At 39.0% G+C, this 17,515-nt stretch overlaps 2 protein-coding genes across 3 annotated transcripts in view; one reads left to right on the top strand and one right to left on the bottom strand.

Moving 5' to 3' along the window:
* Positions 1–17,515, top strand: part of tox2 (TOX high mobility group box family member 2) — a 100,505-nt gene that overhangs the window by 34,758 nt on the left and 48,232 nt on the right. For both annotated transcript variants that reach the window (XM_077530390.1, XM_077530389.1), the window contains exon 3: positions 9,550–9,609. In XM_077530390.1, the coding sequence (XP_077386516.1) occupies positions 9,550–9,609 (60 nt within the window). The remainder of the gene's footprint in view (positions 1–9,549; positions 9,610–17,515) is intronic.
* The window catches only part of st7l (suppression of tumorigenicity 7 like), a 116,628-nt gene that overhangs the window by 72,542 nt on the left and 26,571 nt on the right, over positions 1–17,515 (bottom strand). The window lies entirely within an intron of this gene.

The raw sequence follows: 17,515 nt of genomic DNA, 5'->3' as shown, positions 1-17,515 counted from the left end.
AGATGGCACTAAAATGGGCTTTGAAGTCATTGTAAGCGGCTTAACCTTGAGACCTAGAGAGGCCGCTATACGGCGGGGAGCCGCCATTTTGTTACATTAACATAAAACTTAAAGGCAACGCAAATAAAGCGGTGACCTGAGTACTGCACACAAAAATATCCGTTTATTAGCAATTACTATTTCTTCAAAGGCATATTCACTGATGGCCTAAGACTTTTCCGCTGTACTGAACATGTAAATGAATGTCACAAGTAATACAGCAGACATTATTATAGCTTACACGCGGCCAATAAGACGTGCGTCAGCTGGACAATCAATAAAACAACATTCAGCATTTTATTCCGACAATTGACAAGCAAATAAAAAGTGACCCCAGGTTTGTGGAAACCGCACATGAATAATGGAGCTCCGAGCCTGAATTCCATGCGTGACTGTGACTTATCAATTTCATTTCTCCATCTTGCGCTCACGTGACGACTTGAGCCCATGTTTCATTAAATCCATCCAATACACTTGCATATATCATCATCACACCGGGCGCACAATGGGAATCTTTCAAGGCCCCCCTTGGTGGATGTCGGCAAAGCCGCCCAGCCCCACTCCGTTTTCTCTCTTCCCCAATGAAGTCTACTAATTCACCCGGAGCCCCGGCATCAATTTTTGTTTGACTGTGTGCAGATCAAAGTGCAATCAAGTCGCGATGAAACCAACGCAGAGCGAGAGAAGAGTCATATTTCTTTTTCTTTTTTTTTTCTCTGTTTCTCAAGGTTTAGTGAAGTAAAATTATTTGTCTTCAGGATGAAAGAGAACAAACGTAGAAAGGAATGGCATTGGAGGAGCAAATAAGGGCAGCTTGTTTGTATGCTTCACTGTTTCTTTGCTATAGTACTGGAATGGTAAATATTGATGGTTATGTTACAAATTGACCGCTTATGAAAAGAAAGAAAGCAAATGAATGCAGGCGTTCTCAATTTACTGGCTATGCTTTCTAGTACCACTCAGACCTGAAGTTCGTAACGTAATGTTAGCATTTTGGTGAGTACTAGCATACTATTGTTTTTCACATAATACATTGCTTACCTTGGAGGTAGCAAGACTAGCTAGTGGTTAGAGACGTTCAGTGTTAGAATTTTTAGGTACGTGTTTTTCCATTGTTTGTGTTCAAATGCCTCTAAAACTGCGACTGTCGATGCTAACGTTAGCATGTCAGCAGTGTCTTTCATTGATTGTTATCATGAAGCTTCGGAAGTGTGGAACCGCCAACGTGGAGTAAACAGTTTTGACTGGGCTTTATCATTCAAATGTACGGCAAAGTCGTTCGAACGTATTGATAAAGTTGTTTGAATGTAGGCTATTGGTAAAGTTGTTTGAATGTTTTGATAAAGTTGTTTAAATGTCTTGGTAAAGTCTTTCGAAAGTTTTTTGTATGAAATGTAGGCCACATACTAAAAACATAATAAATTACTTATTTTGGAGGTAGCAAGACTAGCTAGTGGTTAGGGAGCGTTAGAGACGTTCAGTGTTGGAATGTTTCCATATTTTGTGTTCAAATGCCTCTAAAACTGCGACTGTCGATGCTAACGTTAGCATCTCAGCGGTGTCTTTCATTGATTGCTATCATGAAGCTACGAAAGTGTGGAACCGCCAACGTAGAGTAAACAGTTTTGTCTGGGCTATATCATTCAAATGTATGGCAGAGTCGTTCGAACGTATTGATAAAGTTGTTTGAATGTTCTGATAACGTCTTGGTAAAGTCGTTTGAACGGTTTTGTCTGAAATGTAAGCCAAATGCTAAAAATATAGCATTTCCCCCCTTTAGTTCCAGAGGGTTATTTTCCCATATTCCACAATCGCGCAAATCAATACCCCGTGGCATTATGGGAAAAATGTTTTTCGCAATTAGCCTACATTGTACCAAAATGTTCGAATAACTATCAAAACATTTGAACAATTTTATCAAGACGTAACAATTTTGCCGATACGTTAGAAAGACCTTACCAAAAATGACTTTGCAGCACGTTCTAACGACATAGACCAGTCAAAACTGTTTACATTGGAATTTCCACACTTCCGTATACTTCATCTGTCTTTCCTAAGGCATTGTGTTACTTTTAAGAGAAAGTGTTGATTGTGAGTTTGGGGAAAGCCTGCACCTGAGTCAAGGTTGCATATAAATGAGGGGTTGAAGTTGGTGGGAGGGGTCATAACTTATTATCAGCAATGCATTAGCTTTGTTTTCATTGTGTTAAACAGCAGCACAATGGTGCGATTGTGCGACAACGTGAAACCCTACACTTGGGGGGAGGGTCACAGGTGCGTGGGAGTGATTGGGGGGGGGCATGCGCATGCGTTTTAGTTGAAAGAGCCAGAAAGCATTGACTCTTCCATCAAAACAATGTTGCCTAGCTCATTCTGATTCTCTAAATATAATCCCCCGCCCCACCGTGGGTCTGTAACCTGCCTCATTATGTCAAGGCGTCATTTGCTGCCTCTTGAAAGCCCCCTCGGCGTGATGGACAAGACCATAAAGCCCGGCAATAAAGCTAAGACGAATGTTACATCTTAACACTGATAGAGGCAATTAAGTCCATCATAAGCAAGAGGGGGGAAGCGTCTTCTCCGGGGAGTCGTTCACTCGCTCGCCTTCTTTTCATTTCTCTTCTCCGCTCACAGCTGACAAGTCCATTACAAATGGAGCTCATGTCTTCCATTTATTGTTTGATTTCCTGTTTGCTTGGGTCTCCCTCACTCCTTTCTCATTTTTCATACCTTTACTTGTAATGTCACATATTTGAAGCCCATTTTATTAATTGCCTTTTTTTTTGTATTTGTAATTTATTTACTGAGACCCAAACATCAGAACTTTTTTTTTTTTTATATATATTTACTTTGAGCCATTTTTCACATTTGTTCCTTTTTTTTATCATTTTGCCCTCCCTAAAAAAGTTTATTTTATTATCTTATTTGTTTGTATTAGTTAATTCCTAGTTATTCCTCACAAGGGTCATGGGGGTGCTGGAGCCTATCCCCGCTGGCTTCGGGCAGTAGGCGGTGGTACACCCTGAACTGGTTGCCAGCCAATCCAGGAGTTTTTTTTTGCTTACGATATTTTTTTGGGGGCATTTATTTTGTTGCATTTAATTTTATCATTTCATTATTATTATCATCATCTAATTTGTTTTAATTGTCACGAGCGATAGAGGCATTTTCTTTATTATTCAAATCACTCTTTGTTGAACTTACACTTTTTTGACAATAATTGGCATATAAAACATTTGAGGGTTATTTTTGTTTCAATTATTTTTTTATTTTTGTAATAAATCTCTTTTTTTTTCCATATTATTCACCCCCACCTTTTTTTTTTCAATTTTTGTCATGTGAAAGAAAATCTGAAGGAATTTATATTTTTTGTCACTATTTGTTTTTATTTTTCATTTATTTTATTGTCTGAAAGAAGTTATTATTTCCCATTACTTATTTACATTTTTAATATTATTTATATAAATGCACATTTTCTTTTGTGGTTTAAAACTAATAAAGACCATATTTGTATGTGCTCCGTTGACCTGTGGGTGTGGCTCTGGGGGAGAAAAAAAAAAAAAAAAAAAAAAAAAAATCATAGGAAGTGTTATCTTCATCTGGCAGGGATCAGCGCTGTGTATTATTGGTCAGGTCCTATTACACAAACAGTGCAGCGGTGTTTGCAGAGAATATATCACATTGAACATGCACATAAGGTACACACGCACACACACACACACAGAGGTGAAATGCAGCAGTGAATATATTCACAAAGGCAATCCATATCTACAGTGCAGTGCACCATCCCCCCATTATTCTCTCTCTCTGTGTTTGGTTATGCATGCATTAGTGTGTGCGTGCAAGTGCGAGTCCGCGTGTGTGTGTGCAGCCAGTCACTGTGAATGCTCTCATGACCACAGTCCTGGCGCAGGTATTTGGACTGCTGTCACTTTGCATTGTATTGTCAAATAGTGGAGGTGCTGCATTTGGGAGGTAGATGGTCTTGGGGTTTTTATTGAAATTATTGCGCAAATCTGCTTTTAAATGACAATTATGATCGTCTGTACTATTTTTTTGTAACCTGTGGTGTCCCTTGTTCATGGCCTCCCTCTTAATATCCTCGCTGGAGCATTTTCACCTCCATTCATCCGTCTACAGTATCAATCCAGCCATCCATCCTTCTCGGTGTGTCTGTTTTCTTGCCCTCCATTGTGTTGAACGCTGTGATTGATGACCTCCAAGGCCGGCAAAGCAAACATTCAATGAAACGACGAGGTGTGCCATTTGCTCTTTGCCATGCGTCAACAGGTTCACAGTGAGTACGTTTGGGACGACCGGAGGATTAATCAGATTTTTTTTTAGATATACACACATTGCTCCTCTATCGTCGATAATTGAGGGCACCCAGCAATTAATAACATCCGGTATGGGATTGAGGAATCATTTTGTGATGGCTAAAAGTTACAAAATGACAAGTAAAAGGTAGCCCAGTGTAGAGGAACAAGAAGTCAATCTTATAAGAATGAAGTGAAAATATTATATATTGTGATCGGCATGGATCAGTGGTAGCGTGGTTGTCTCTCAACCCAGAGGTTGTGGGTTCGATCCCGTGTCTTTGTGACCAAGTGTCCTTCAGCAAAATACTGAGCCCCCATTTGATCCTGATGCTGCATAATCAGTAGGTGAAAGAGGAGTCAGTGTGAAGAGTTTTGAGTACCTTGAAGGTGGAATCTGTCATGACTGGGTCATGCAAGGGTTATGTTTGGGTCATGACCATGTGGTCAAGTGTCTGTTTTGAACTGAGTTCAAGTATCTGTTTTGAACTGCTGTAACCAGCATCTAGTTTCAACTGGTAAGACGCCATGTGATGTCAGGAGCTATGTGATGTCAAGAATTTTGAATCTCTTTATCTGGTCAACAGCCAATCAGATAATTCCATGTCAGTCCTGTTACCCCCATGTCTAGCCACAGCCAATCAGATCGATTCGTTGTCTATATATGCCTGACTGAGAAGTGTGTGTTTTTGTCGGATTATTTCCTCTATTTCCCTGTGCACCTCCACAGCCCGTTAGCTTAGCTTAGCGTCTTGTGATGCTTGATATATTCTCGTCGTTTCTTGTCTAGTCAAGTTTGCTCCACGCCTCTCGATGTTATGCGAATAAAGAGTTCAAATCTTATTTGTGTCTGCGTTTTTGGGGTCCAACTCCAGAACATAACAGAATCGGACTATAGAAGGAAAGGGTTAAACTTACAATAATGAAATCATTGTGATGTATTAAAAAAAAAAAAAAAAGTATTGTGATGAATTGTTGGAATATTACGGAAAAAAATGAATACATGTGACTTTTTACTAAAAAATTGATACTTTATTGACATAAAATTAATTTTTTGTCATACGATATTTTTTGCGAAAAATTGAAAACCCTCTCTCGCAATATTGCATTTTATCTCAGAAAAAAAAGTGTGGGCTTTTTTTTTCCCCTCATAAGAACATTATTTTTTTTCTCCTAATATTACATCATTTTCTTCTAAAAATAATATGATTTTATTCTTGTACGATTACAAATTTTGTTCCTCCAATGTACAGTGGACCGCCACCAATAAAATCTGTTATAAATGCAAAACTGTTATAAATGCATTGTGGGAGTAAAATAAAAAATAAAATAAAAAAATAAAAAATTAACCCCCAAAAAATAGTGAAAAAAGTCCCCCTTGTAAAATTCTGACTTTTTTTCTCGCAGTATTATTTAAGTGATACTGTCGAGCTCTCTGTTATTGAATCTGTATATGACGACATGTCTTGGCCAAGTCTTTGTGGACTTTTTTTTTTTTATTTCAGTGTTAATAATCAACTAAGCTATTTGGAGCAAGTGGAAATAAGAGAATAAGTCATTGGCCACATTGACGTCAGACTATTTAACTCAATTTAGCAGCGGGTAAACACGACTAACCTGCGAGTATGCGCAGCTTTCATTCCATGCAGAGATCCCAACTGTATTCGTACTGTAACATAATTACAGCCCACTTAGCTCAAATGACCGCTTTGTGACCACAGAGAGGCAGGCACATTTTTTGGAGCCCTCAATGTAGATATTGTTTGTTATTCTGCCCTCGGTGACTCCGCTTTGCTCTTTCCCGGGCTGTATAATTATCTGCTGCTTTTTTTTTTTTTTTTTTTTTCTCCATTGCCCGTCGAGCGCCGGTTCGCAGGTGTGAAAATGGGCTACGACGCCGTGTGAAGTTGTTTTTCGAGAGCAACAAAGGAGGCGATTTCCTTTCTTTTTTTTTTTCCTTTGCCCTCTCACACACCCGATGCAGAATGTGATGATTGTTCCCGACGCCAAATAAGGGCGCTCTCGGAATGAAACCATTCGCTGTTCATGGAACGTTTCCATCACAGGGCCAATGATAACATGGAAATGTAATTGCGTATTTTATTTGAATAATGTCGCAAGAAACTGCAGGGCTGCTTGTTTGTGGCTGTCACGGCCTTTAAATATGAACACATATATATATTCATATATTCACTCTGACATTAACTGAGTCCCAAAAACTTGAATGGGTTGCTAAAAAAAACATGTCATAGGTATAAAAAAAAAAAAAAAAAAAAATCCGAAGACCTGATGACGAATTGGCGTCAAGAAAAAGCATGCGCCAGCCAAAAATGTTTAATACGTGCAAATACGTTCGAACATACTCGCAAGTATGATCGAACATACTCGCAAGTATGTACAAAGTTAGCATACCTTCCCATAATGCCACGGGGTATTCGCAAGCGTAATACCTCATTGCATTATGGGGCGAAAAATGACCTACGTAAATCATGCACGGCAGACATAATAAATCGTAAAAGTTATAAACACTGTTTTTTGTCTACCTAATTTTCTAATGAATTGGTAATGCGGCCCAAATGCCTCAAAAATTGTGTTTTGTTTTCACTCGCGCATGCACAAATAATACCCCATGGCATTATGGGAAGGTATGCTAACTTTGTAGCATGTAGCCTACATGTACGTTCGAACATATTTGCAAGTATGTTCGAACATACTCGCCAGCCAAAAATATTTCCTCCACATTGGCAGCTCTACGCGTCCGTACAGAACGGACCAACGTGTTCATACGTTCTGACTGGTTGTGCATGGCAAATCGACCAAAATGGTCATATAAATTGGAGGACATGTTGGCTATTTATATTTATAATACTGTATCATCATTCATGTATCTGTATGCCATTTTACATTATTTTCCCATGCCGTTAGCAAACTGGCCTGTGCAACCTTTTCTCACAAGAACCTCCAAATCTTTCCTAACTCACCATCAAGCCAAAAAATAAAAAATTAAAAAATGTGCAAGCAAGCCCGAAACAATTTTGCACTCTGCCATACGGATGACAAGAGGCCAATGTTGCTGATTCACATCTCCCGTTCAAACACAAGCGAGCTTTTAAGACTTCCCAAGAAGACCGAGGTGTACCCCGGAGCTAAATGAAAAACCAGCGCGTGGGACGCGGGTGAATGTTTAAGTGGGTGTGCATGCGGCAACGGAGCGGAGACGAAAGTGGCGACGGAGCCTGCGGTTTATTTGGCTGTTGCGCGATTAACGGCGAGGTCGCAGCCAGGGGCCCGCAGCTTGAAAGACAGACGCTGCAACACAACATAGACATCGGACCAGATGTCCGTCCGTGTGTCTGTGTCACACTTTTGGCAGCCTCCGCTTTCGAGGAAACAAAGCGCAACGCCCGGGATGGCTTGTATGGGCTGAGATGAAATACAGATGCGACCGTTACGTCGCCCGACTCGACGACTTCGACTCTTACCTCAAACACTTGCTGAGGCATTACTGGAAAAACATGAAATCAAATATCTCTCTTCAAGCTGTCAAGCCATGTTGAAGCAAAAGGCGGCGTGATAACTGATTGGTCCGTTTCGCCAACCAGATGCATAAAGAAAGTCACTTTTAGAGATTTTTTTTCCCCCACTCGGTATCACGATTATTTAATATGCAAGGTCCTATTACCATATATTGTTTTCACAAAAACAAGCAATAAAATAATCTGTATTACAATAAACAATACATAAATGTTTTAGTCATAGGGTTAGGTTCATGTTTCATGCATAAATAAATGAAAATATACCTAAATCATCAATTTACAGAACAATCGTTCCATTTTTTGGAATAGGATATTCTATCTATCTGCAGCATTTTTATTTTAGTGTCACATGAATGTAAGATTATATTTTTTAAGAATAATTGCAATCTTATGAGAACTAAGTTCATTGATTTGATACTTGTTTTGCTCACAGGGTTAGGGTTAAGATATACATTTTTAAAATAACTGTCATACGACAAGAAAAAAAAATTTCTACAAAAAGTGCACTCTCAAGGATGACTTTTTAAATTAAAATTTATATCAAGTGTAATTTTGGTATTAAAATATCATGAGGATAATAATTTATTTCAAAATTATAAATTTTACAAGAACCAAGGTGATTTTTTTTAGAGAATAGCCAGAATGCCATAAGAATAAAATTATACATTTTGCACAATAATGATTTTTTTAAATTAATATTTATATCAAGTGTAATTTTTGTATTCAAATTTATGAAGATATTTATTTATTTGAAATTTTTAAATTTTACAAGAATCAAGCTAAAATTTGTATAGAATAGCTGTAATGCCACACATATACACATATTTTTTTTAATTCGTAATATTACAAGATGATACAGAGCCCCTAAAGTGACATGGAAGAAAAAAAAATAATAATTAAATGTTCCTTGTCCGGACGAGAAAGTTTCTCGCCTGGACGAGAAACTTTTCTTGTCTTGAAAAAATACTCAAAAGAATAAAATCATATTAGAAAAAAAAAAAAAAAGGTGGCAAATTTACAAGACTCAAATTGTATTTTTGCCCCCCAAAAAGTAGGCTCAGAATAAAATAGATTTTTTTCTTTGGTACAAAAAACAAAATAAGCATTATGTGACAAAAACAAACAAGTCTTACAAGACTCAAGTCATTTTTTCCAAGAAAAAAAATTGAATTTTGTGACCAAAAAACAAAACAAAACAATGAAATACAAGAAAAGTCCGTCACTCTTTTTCTATGGAAGTGTTGCAATGTGAAAAGCATTTTTTTAAGTAGCAACTGCAAATCTTGTATTAAGAAATGAAGCTGAAGTGAGAAACACTGCAGGAGGAATGAAATGCTATTTGACAGCTTATCACTCTGTTAGGCCTTTGTCACTTTGTAATTGGCGCGCGCACGCACACACAGTTTGAAGCTTGGGGCACGCTGCGAGAAAAGTGTGAGTTACACAAGCTTTGACAAGGCCTAATTACGCGTGTCTCTAATGAACTGTAATTAGTGCCGCGCACCAGAGCGCCGAGGTCCGTAAGCCGACGACTTGTCGTCATTAGGCTGCTGTGTCGCCATTGTTTCTCCGCTGACTGACTGGGGAGCTGTTTGCGGCTCCCTGTTGGGATGCCTCAGCCTCGCCGCTTGTCTAATTGTTTCCTCTCTTCCTTGCAGTTTGATGGTGACAACATGTACATGAATGAAAACAGCCATGAGTTCCTGCCGCCCGGCCAGGTGAGTTCCCGCACGTCTCGTCTTGCCATTCAGCGTTGTTTTGTTCTATTTAACTCTTTCACTCCCAGCCATTTTCACAGAAGCAGTCCCGTTCGCTCCCGGCTGTTTTACTGGATTTTGACTGATTTTGCAAGGCCCACAGAATATTATGTTATATTGCTATAAAATCATGGAACCTATCAAAAGAAAGATTAAAGTGTCTTCTTTCATCAGGGAAAACAAAAAAAAAAAGTATGTTTCTATCTGTTTCCGTTTTGCAGCAATTAGCATTAGAAGAGAGCTAAGTTTCATCAGGTTTCACAAATCTATTCAAAATTGTAAGTAATTTAGCTTCTTTTTTTTTTACATGGCTCTGGTTGATCTCCTTTGCTCTGCTGCCACCTGCTGGCCGTTTGTGTAATAATTACCATTTCTACAACCAAAGCCTTCTGTATGCTCTAGCATAAAAAAACAAACAAACAAACAAAACAAAAACGTATAAATACGTCTTTGGGACACTTAAAACATAAAAAAAAAAACGGATTTACACGTTATTGGGAGCAAATGAGTTAAATGACCAAACAACAAAATACTACCTCTGACTCACATTCACGTCATTTGAATTGTTTAGTTGTCATGAACCACGGCTTCACTTTTGAGTGATTTGGGCCTTATTGCAGTAGCAGTCAGAAAGTGGGAAGGGGGGTGAAGTGGAGGGGGAGGGGGAGTGGGGTTGAAGTGGGAATTATGTGCATGGCAACCCTGAATCTCTGCAGCAGCACAGCTGGTCCCGAACAACTGGGTGAGCATATGGTTGTGTTTGGACAGGCAGATTTGTCGGAGTTTGGGAAATAAGCCCATCTGACATCCACGGGGGAGTTGGAAATTTGTCTCTGTCAATTGTAATTACCGCAGCCGACTCACGGCCTACACTAGTTGTACGTGTCTCTTGAATTTACTGCTTTTTTTTGGGCGGGGGGGGTAGTTAATTTCTTAATGCGCCACTTTATTAAAAGCGTGGCTCCCAGCCCGGAATGAGACGAGAGTTGATGGTACGGCTCTATTTTTTTTTTTTTCTTTGCGTATGATTTATAAAGTCAATTTGGAGATCTCTGGTAATAAATAGACGGATGTCAGCGAGTGATTTTGAGCGCCGTTATCCGACACATTTCCCTGGCTGTCAAAAGAACTCTTCAGATGCTCAGCTTTTATCATCCATTTGGAAGTCAGCGTCTTACGGCACTTGCCGCCGAGTGATTACAAGATGTGCTGATGTGCGCTCTGCGTTTTTTGCCATCTTACTGGCAAAAAAAAATTAAAACTTGCATCATACTGGCCCAGATGATTGACAGAGGCAGAAAAGGTGGGAGTGCACCGAGCGAGTCAAATGCCGCGAAACTGGTGTTATCCTCCGTTTTCTCCCAATGACCTCATATTTGACATGTGCCTCGTTCTGTTTGCTATTTGGCCAAGTTCGAGACTCTCCTTCCAGCTGACAGCTCGAGTCGGAGAGGGCTCTCCGAGGGGCAAATTGCAAACAATAACCTGAAGGTGTAAGCCGCTTGGCTAGTGTGCATTTGTTTGCCCAAGTTCATGCTAACATGATTTTTAAGCTAGTATGCTAGCTAATGCTATTGATGACACTCATGTGAAGGTGCTTCGCTTGTGTTGAATATTTTAACTGCCGTGCACATACTAGATGCATGCTGTTGAGGCTTTGCCGATTATTCTTTGCTTGTGTTGTTACAGTCTACAATCAAATCAATCAATCCAAACGGAATACTCAGTTTTTAGAAAAAAGGTTTAAACATAGCAAGTCAGTCTCTGCTGGTTGTGCTATTTTGGCTGCTAAATAGTGGTGTGCAATAATGCAAATTTTGGTATCGATCCAATACCAAGTAAATACAGGAACAGTATCGCCGATAGATATTTTTTGAAAATTATAGTATTTTAAAAAAACAAAAACAAAAAAAAACAAAAACAAAGTAGCTGTATCATTGAATTGCTTGTTCTCAATCAAATTTCAACCTTTATTTATTTATTTTTTTAGGACAAAATTAGGACGAAGTTAATTGATAAATAGAAAATACTTATGCAATGTTTCTCCCCAGAAACATTCCAACCATGACAAAATATTTATATAAGGTTCTTAAACAAAATGCACAAAGCGATCATATTCAAAGAAGTTCAAACAAATACTTTATCATATACTGTTCAGAAACTACAAATACAAACATTTACTAAAAACGCTGCCTTCAACACTTCTTTTTCAACCTAAATAAACAAGATGTTAAAGATTATCATGCAACAACAAATATGATCCATAAAACAACTGTCATTACTGGCTCATGCAAGGGTTATGTTTGGGTCAAGTGTCTGTTTTGAACTGATGTAACCAGCATCTAGTTTCAACTGGTAAGACGCTATGTGATGTCAGGAGCTATGTGATGTCATCTTGGAATCTTGAATCTCTTTATCTGGTCAACAGCCAATCAGATAATTCCATGTCAGTCCTGTTACCCCCATGTCTAGCCACAGCCAATCAGATCGATTCGCTGTCTATATAAGCCTGTCTGAGAAGTGTTTTTTTTTGTTTTGTTGTGTTTTTTGTCGGATTATTACCTCTGTTCCTCTGTGCAACTCCACCGTCCAAGTTAGCTTAGCGTCTTGTGAATCTTGATACATTCTCGTTGTTTCTCGTCTAGTCAAGTTTGTTCCACGTCTCTCGATGTTATGCGAATAAAGAGTTAAAATCTTATTTGTGTCTGCGCTTTGGGATCCAACCTCAGGACATAACAACATACCCAAAAAAAAAAATTCAAGTACTATACTGGATGCGTTCATGCAATCTACTACAAGGATGAGATAAGTCACGTGATGGAATACGATGTAAACACGCTACTGTGACATGCCCGTTATCTGTTTGACCAAACCACAGCAATGCATAAGAGAGCCAAACTGAAACTAAACTACTAGATTGATATTTGAATGCCAAGTACGTACGTATTCCTGCCCATCCGACGTCTGTGCAAACTACACTTTATATACAATTTCACCGCCAGAGGCGTCCAACTCGCGTTCTGTCTCACTAATGCATTAGTCTTTCCATGTGATCTGTAGTGCATGGTTAGTTGTACTTTTGTTTTTGTAGTTTTCGTTTGCTTCCTTAAAATTGCTGCAGTAGTTGCACTGTTTTGTCACATTTGTCAAAATTCCGAACAGCTTTCTCACAGGTACATTTTTGGGAATGGTAGCTCACAAAAGATTGACTTTGTTGTGCAATTTCACACTTGATGAGTGGGCGGGCACTCCAGAGATCCAACTATTTGTATACAAGCTATTAAAAAGACAATTTTCCATAATATGTCCCCTTTAACTTCTTATTGCCTTGTTCTCATTTTCTTCATTAGTTCCAATGCAAACTGAATTAAAAAATAAATAAAAATAAATGTATGTGTTTGTGAAAAACATGACCATGCCATGAAAGTTAGCATGCGGAAAATGTTCTATAAAGTCGCTTAATTCTTGAGAAAAACATTACCGCGTGCACAGCAAATGTATTCCCGACATGCTGTGGCTTAAAAAACACAACAAAACAAAAGAAAAACCAAAATCGTAGCGCCTAAAGCTCACTTTCCTGTGTTCGCTGCTTTATCTTCTCCTAGTTCTTTGACTCCCCCTCATTTGATCCTTTTTCTCGCTAGTTCCTCTCGTTCTCCTTCACACCTCATTGCATTGAAATGCATTTGGGTCAGCAGCTCGGCGTGCACAAAAAAGTGTGAATGCGAATACGTGCGTTCGCACACCATGTTCAAAGCTATACCCCACTGCGTGAATGTGGCCACGCCTTTGTTTTGTTCATTGGTTTTTATCTAGCTACGCTTACTCTATATCGTACGGGGGACGGCATAGATGGACCGCGAGTCATATTTGCCATTAACTTACTAAAATTGGTCATTTCAAATATATATATTTTTTGGTCATTATATTTTATATTTTGTTCACGTATTTATTATGCATTTATTTTTTTATTACTTAATCTCATTAAATAATTGGTTGATTGACTTGTAACATAAAAATGTATTCATAAAATGAACAATTTCATATGTACGGTGGATCCCGGTTAGTTGCGGGAAATAGCGAGTGACTCGGCCTGCGAATCGTGAAGATCTGCATGTTATTATAAAATGCATAAAAATGAATTTGATAAATAAATAAAATTAATAATTAAATAACAATTAAACCCAAAAATTGAGGGGAAAAAATGCTACTAAGCTGCCAGTCTGTGATTTCCAAAATATTATTTTAAATATTGAAGGAAAAAAAAAAAAAGAGAGAGTGTCAAACCGAATATGCAGAGGTATTTTTGGGGGGTTGGGTAATGGATGATAGATAGATAGATAGATAGATAGATAGATAGATAGTAGGTGTGTGCCAAAAAATCGATTCATAAAAGAATCGAGACCCTCATTTATTAATCGAATCGAATCGATATAAATATCCAAAAATCTATTTTATTTAAATTATAAATGAAGAAGAAGGGGAAAAGGCAGTTGTAGCCCACATGCCGTTTTTGTGGAAAAATCCACTTACAATACAAAATGAATAAATGTTTTAAAAAAGAAAAAAAGACACTTTAATGTCTCTATTTGTCATTTTGTCTTGCAAAGCAGACTGGAGTAGATCATGACAATGTTCTGCATAACTGTAAATTGAAGCAGAATCATTTTGAAAATTGTTTGAATCGAAAATCGATTCTGAATCGAATCGTAGACCCAAAAATTGTAATCGAATCGAATTGTGAGACAGTCAAAGATTCCCAGCCCTAATGGATGGATGGATGGATGGATGATTATGTTGATGGATGGATGGATGGATGGATTGATTTGGTCAGTCACTCAACTGGAGTCCAACCTCCCTAACCCTAACGTTATGGGAATACCATCGTTGAAAGCAAAAATGGACCAACATTGGATCATTCAGTGTATTCTATATAGGAGTTTTCCTCAAGTTTATTCCCTCTCAGGGGCAAGAGGTGAAACAGATTCATGGATCCCGTTCTTTGTCTTCCCCAGTGACCATTCAATGTCTCCAGACAAAATACCATCCCCGCCATTCCTCAAAAATAACAACCTCATAGTTGACGGTTTAATATGAGCAATGAATTTGGAGTGCCTTTTTTTTCCCCTCCTTTGCGAGACCTTCGACTGAAGTGCGATTTCACTTGCCGATTGTGAACGGAACAACGGGCGCATTCAAAGGTTGCGTTCTCATGGCATCGCGGGCGAACTGGAAAAGAAACTTCATCAGCACTTTACCTCCATGATTCTTCGCTTTGATGTCTTCCTCCCCGACTTATGAATCTGTTTAACAAGACCGCCGCTTGAGAGGAATATGTCATAAGGAGTGGGGGGGGGATGAGCAAATGGAAGGGAGGAGGCTGAGCGAGTCAGATGAACTGCACGGGGGAATAATTCCACTAATGGAGTGACTGTTTGGATATTCAGCTGAAGTAGGAATCGGAGATTATGATCTTGCAATTAGTGTAACAAGGTTTTATTGATTGGCTGCCGCTGTAGCGTCTCTGCAGCCAAAAAAAAAAAAAAAAAAAAACCCAGCCGCATGTGGTTTTAGCATGCACTACGTGTGGCGTGTTTAGCACGGCCATCCGGCTCGCGGCATCAAAGCTGGAACGTTATGGATTGCCGAGTTGAAAGGAGCGCATTTGCATATTTCGTTCACTTTTAAGTTAATGTGTTGCCCTCCAAGTAAAACACAGGTACAAAAAGGAAACATCTGGTCGTGAATGATGAATTTATGTTTTCGTGGCTCGTCGGCTTTGACGGATCACTTATTTGTCTTTAATTACTGCTCCAGTAAGATGTGGCAACTCGCAGTCATGCTTTCATGTACAGTATATGAAAAGACTCGGTTAAGGAATCATTTTTGGTCATATGGATTTTATTGCTCCCCTTATAGTAATAAGAGTATACAGGAGCCAAATTCTAAATAGCGAATTTCCAGAATTTCTAAAAATATACAGCAAACAATCACCCCGAAACACTTTGATGAGCGAACGAACTTCAGCCTTCACACATCTTTTGTCTTTGGGAAATTTGGCTTAGCGGGACTAGTTTCTTTTTTGGGTGTTTATAGCTAATAGTAAAACCTGTATCTCACTGAATGCTTGCAAACATAGTTTGTAAAAGGTTGCAAACATTCACAAGCGGGTATACGTAACGCAAACAGCTTTCACTAACAGTTGCAAAATAGTCCTAAGAATTTGTAAACAGTGTTAACACTGACAAAAGGACAGTAGAAAATTTAAGAAAAAAATATAGTAAAATAAGAAAACTATTACTTTAAATAAGCAAAATTATCTACCGACAGAACAAGAAAAATGTACTTAAATTTACCTGTAAAATTTAGAAAAAGAAGAAAATAATACTATTCCCAGAGCAACCACAGCGGTATTTTTATACAAAGAAACAAGTTATATTGACTTTTTCCAAGCTGTAATAAATAGAACTATTTTCTTAAAATACATATGGTTTTTATATGTTTTTTGTTTTTTACAGGTCACATTTTTATTGTCTTTGGTGCTTTATAAATAAAGTTGAGTTGACCTAGGCTGGCTGGGATTGAACCCACAACCTCAATACACACTGTAAACAGTATTTTTGCCATAAATATACAATATAATAATTTGTGGATTGTTTTAGCCACATTAAAGAAAATCATTAATGGCAGATAGCTTAAAAAAAAAAGAGAGAAAAATAATAATAATAATTCATAAATGCCGAAGCGTCCACTTGACTTCATCCATCCATCCATTTTCTTGACCGCTTATTCCTCACAAGGGTCGCGGGGGCTGCTGGCGCCTATCTCAGCTGGCTCTGGGCAGTAGGCGGGGGACACCCTGGACTGGTTGCCAGCCAATCGCAGGGCACACAGAGACGAACAACCATCCGCACTCACACGCACACCTAGGGACAATTTGGAGCGCCCAATTAACCTGCCATGCATGTCTTTGGAATGTGGGAGGAGACCGGAGTACCCGGAGAAGACCCACGCGTGCACGGGGAGAACATGCAAACTCCACCCAGGAAGGTCCGAGCCTGGACTCGAACCGGAGACCTCAGAACTGGGAAGCGGACGTGCTAACCACTCGACTACCGTGCCGCCCCCACTTGACTTCAAGGAGACATATTTTGGAACCTTTACTTCTAAAAGTGTATGCAAATATCATCGGATTGTTCAAACGTGACATTAAGCAAAGCAAGGGAGCACACGATGTGGCGCGTTTTGCCATCTTTTCCGCCACTCGACCAGTTCAATCAAAACAGGATTGATCACATAAACTATTGATCGCTGGGAGAAAAAACTAATAATTGTGTCACCACAATGTGAGGTGTACTGCACTGGTGGTTTAATAATTAATCGTGATTTAACAAGTGGAAGCACCTCTGACTTACACTTAGGTTCTATGTTGGATTCTCAGCTCAGGGCTGTGTGACGTCGGCACGCTCAAAAATATACATATTGAAGAATCATTTGTCTATAAGGGCTGCACTAAAACTCAGCTAGGATTGGTTCAGCCCCAATGGAGCATAGATGGATGAATTAAACAAGCACCGAATGTCTAAAATTGCCATGTGATGCGAGCAGCGTGTCTGTGCAGTGTCCACGCGCTGGCCAATCGGATGCGAGGGCCTACAAAAACACATTAAGGTTGCCATTAGTTTCATCTCATCACTGAGGGCGCCGAGGGGAGGGTTAAAGAAGAGGGCCCAACAAATATACGGCCATGTATGGTGCCATGTAGGACCGGTATTTTTATTTATTTTTTTTGAGAGCTTTTAAATGGACATGATGCATTGAAAGAGGGCTTGTAAATGACTGCACCAAGGCCACGGAGAGAAAGCAA

This window comes from Festucalex cinctus, chromosome 8 (assembly GCF_051991245.1).
Source record: "Festucalex cinctus isolate MCC-2025b chromosome 8, RoL_Fcin_1.0, whole genome shotgun sequence".
Classification (NCBI taxonomy): Eukaryota; Metazoa; Chordata; class Actinopteri; order Syngnathiformes; family Syngnathidae; genus Festucalex; species Festucalex cinctus.
The sequence above is the reverse complement of the archived record's forward strand: the minus strand, read 5'-3'. Positions and strand labels throughout refer to the sequence as shown.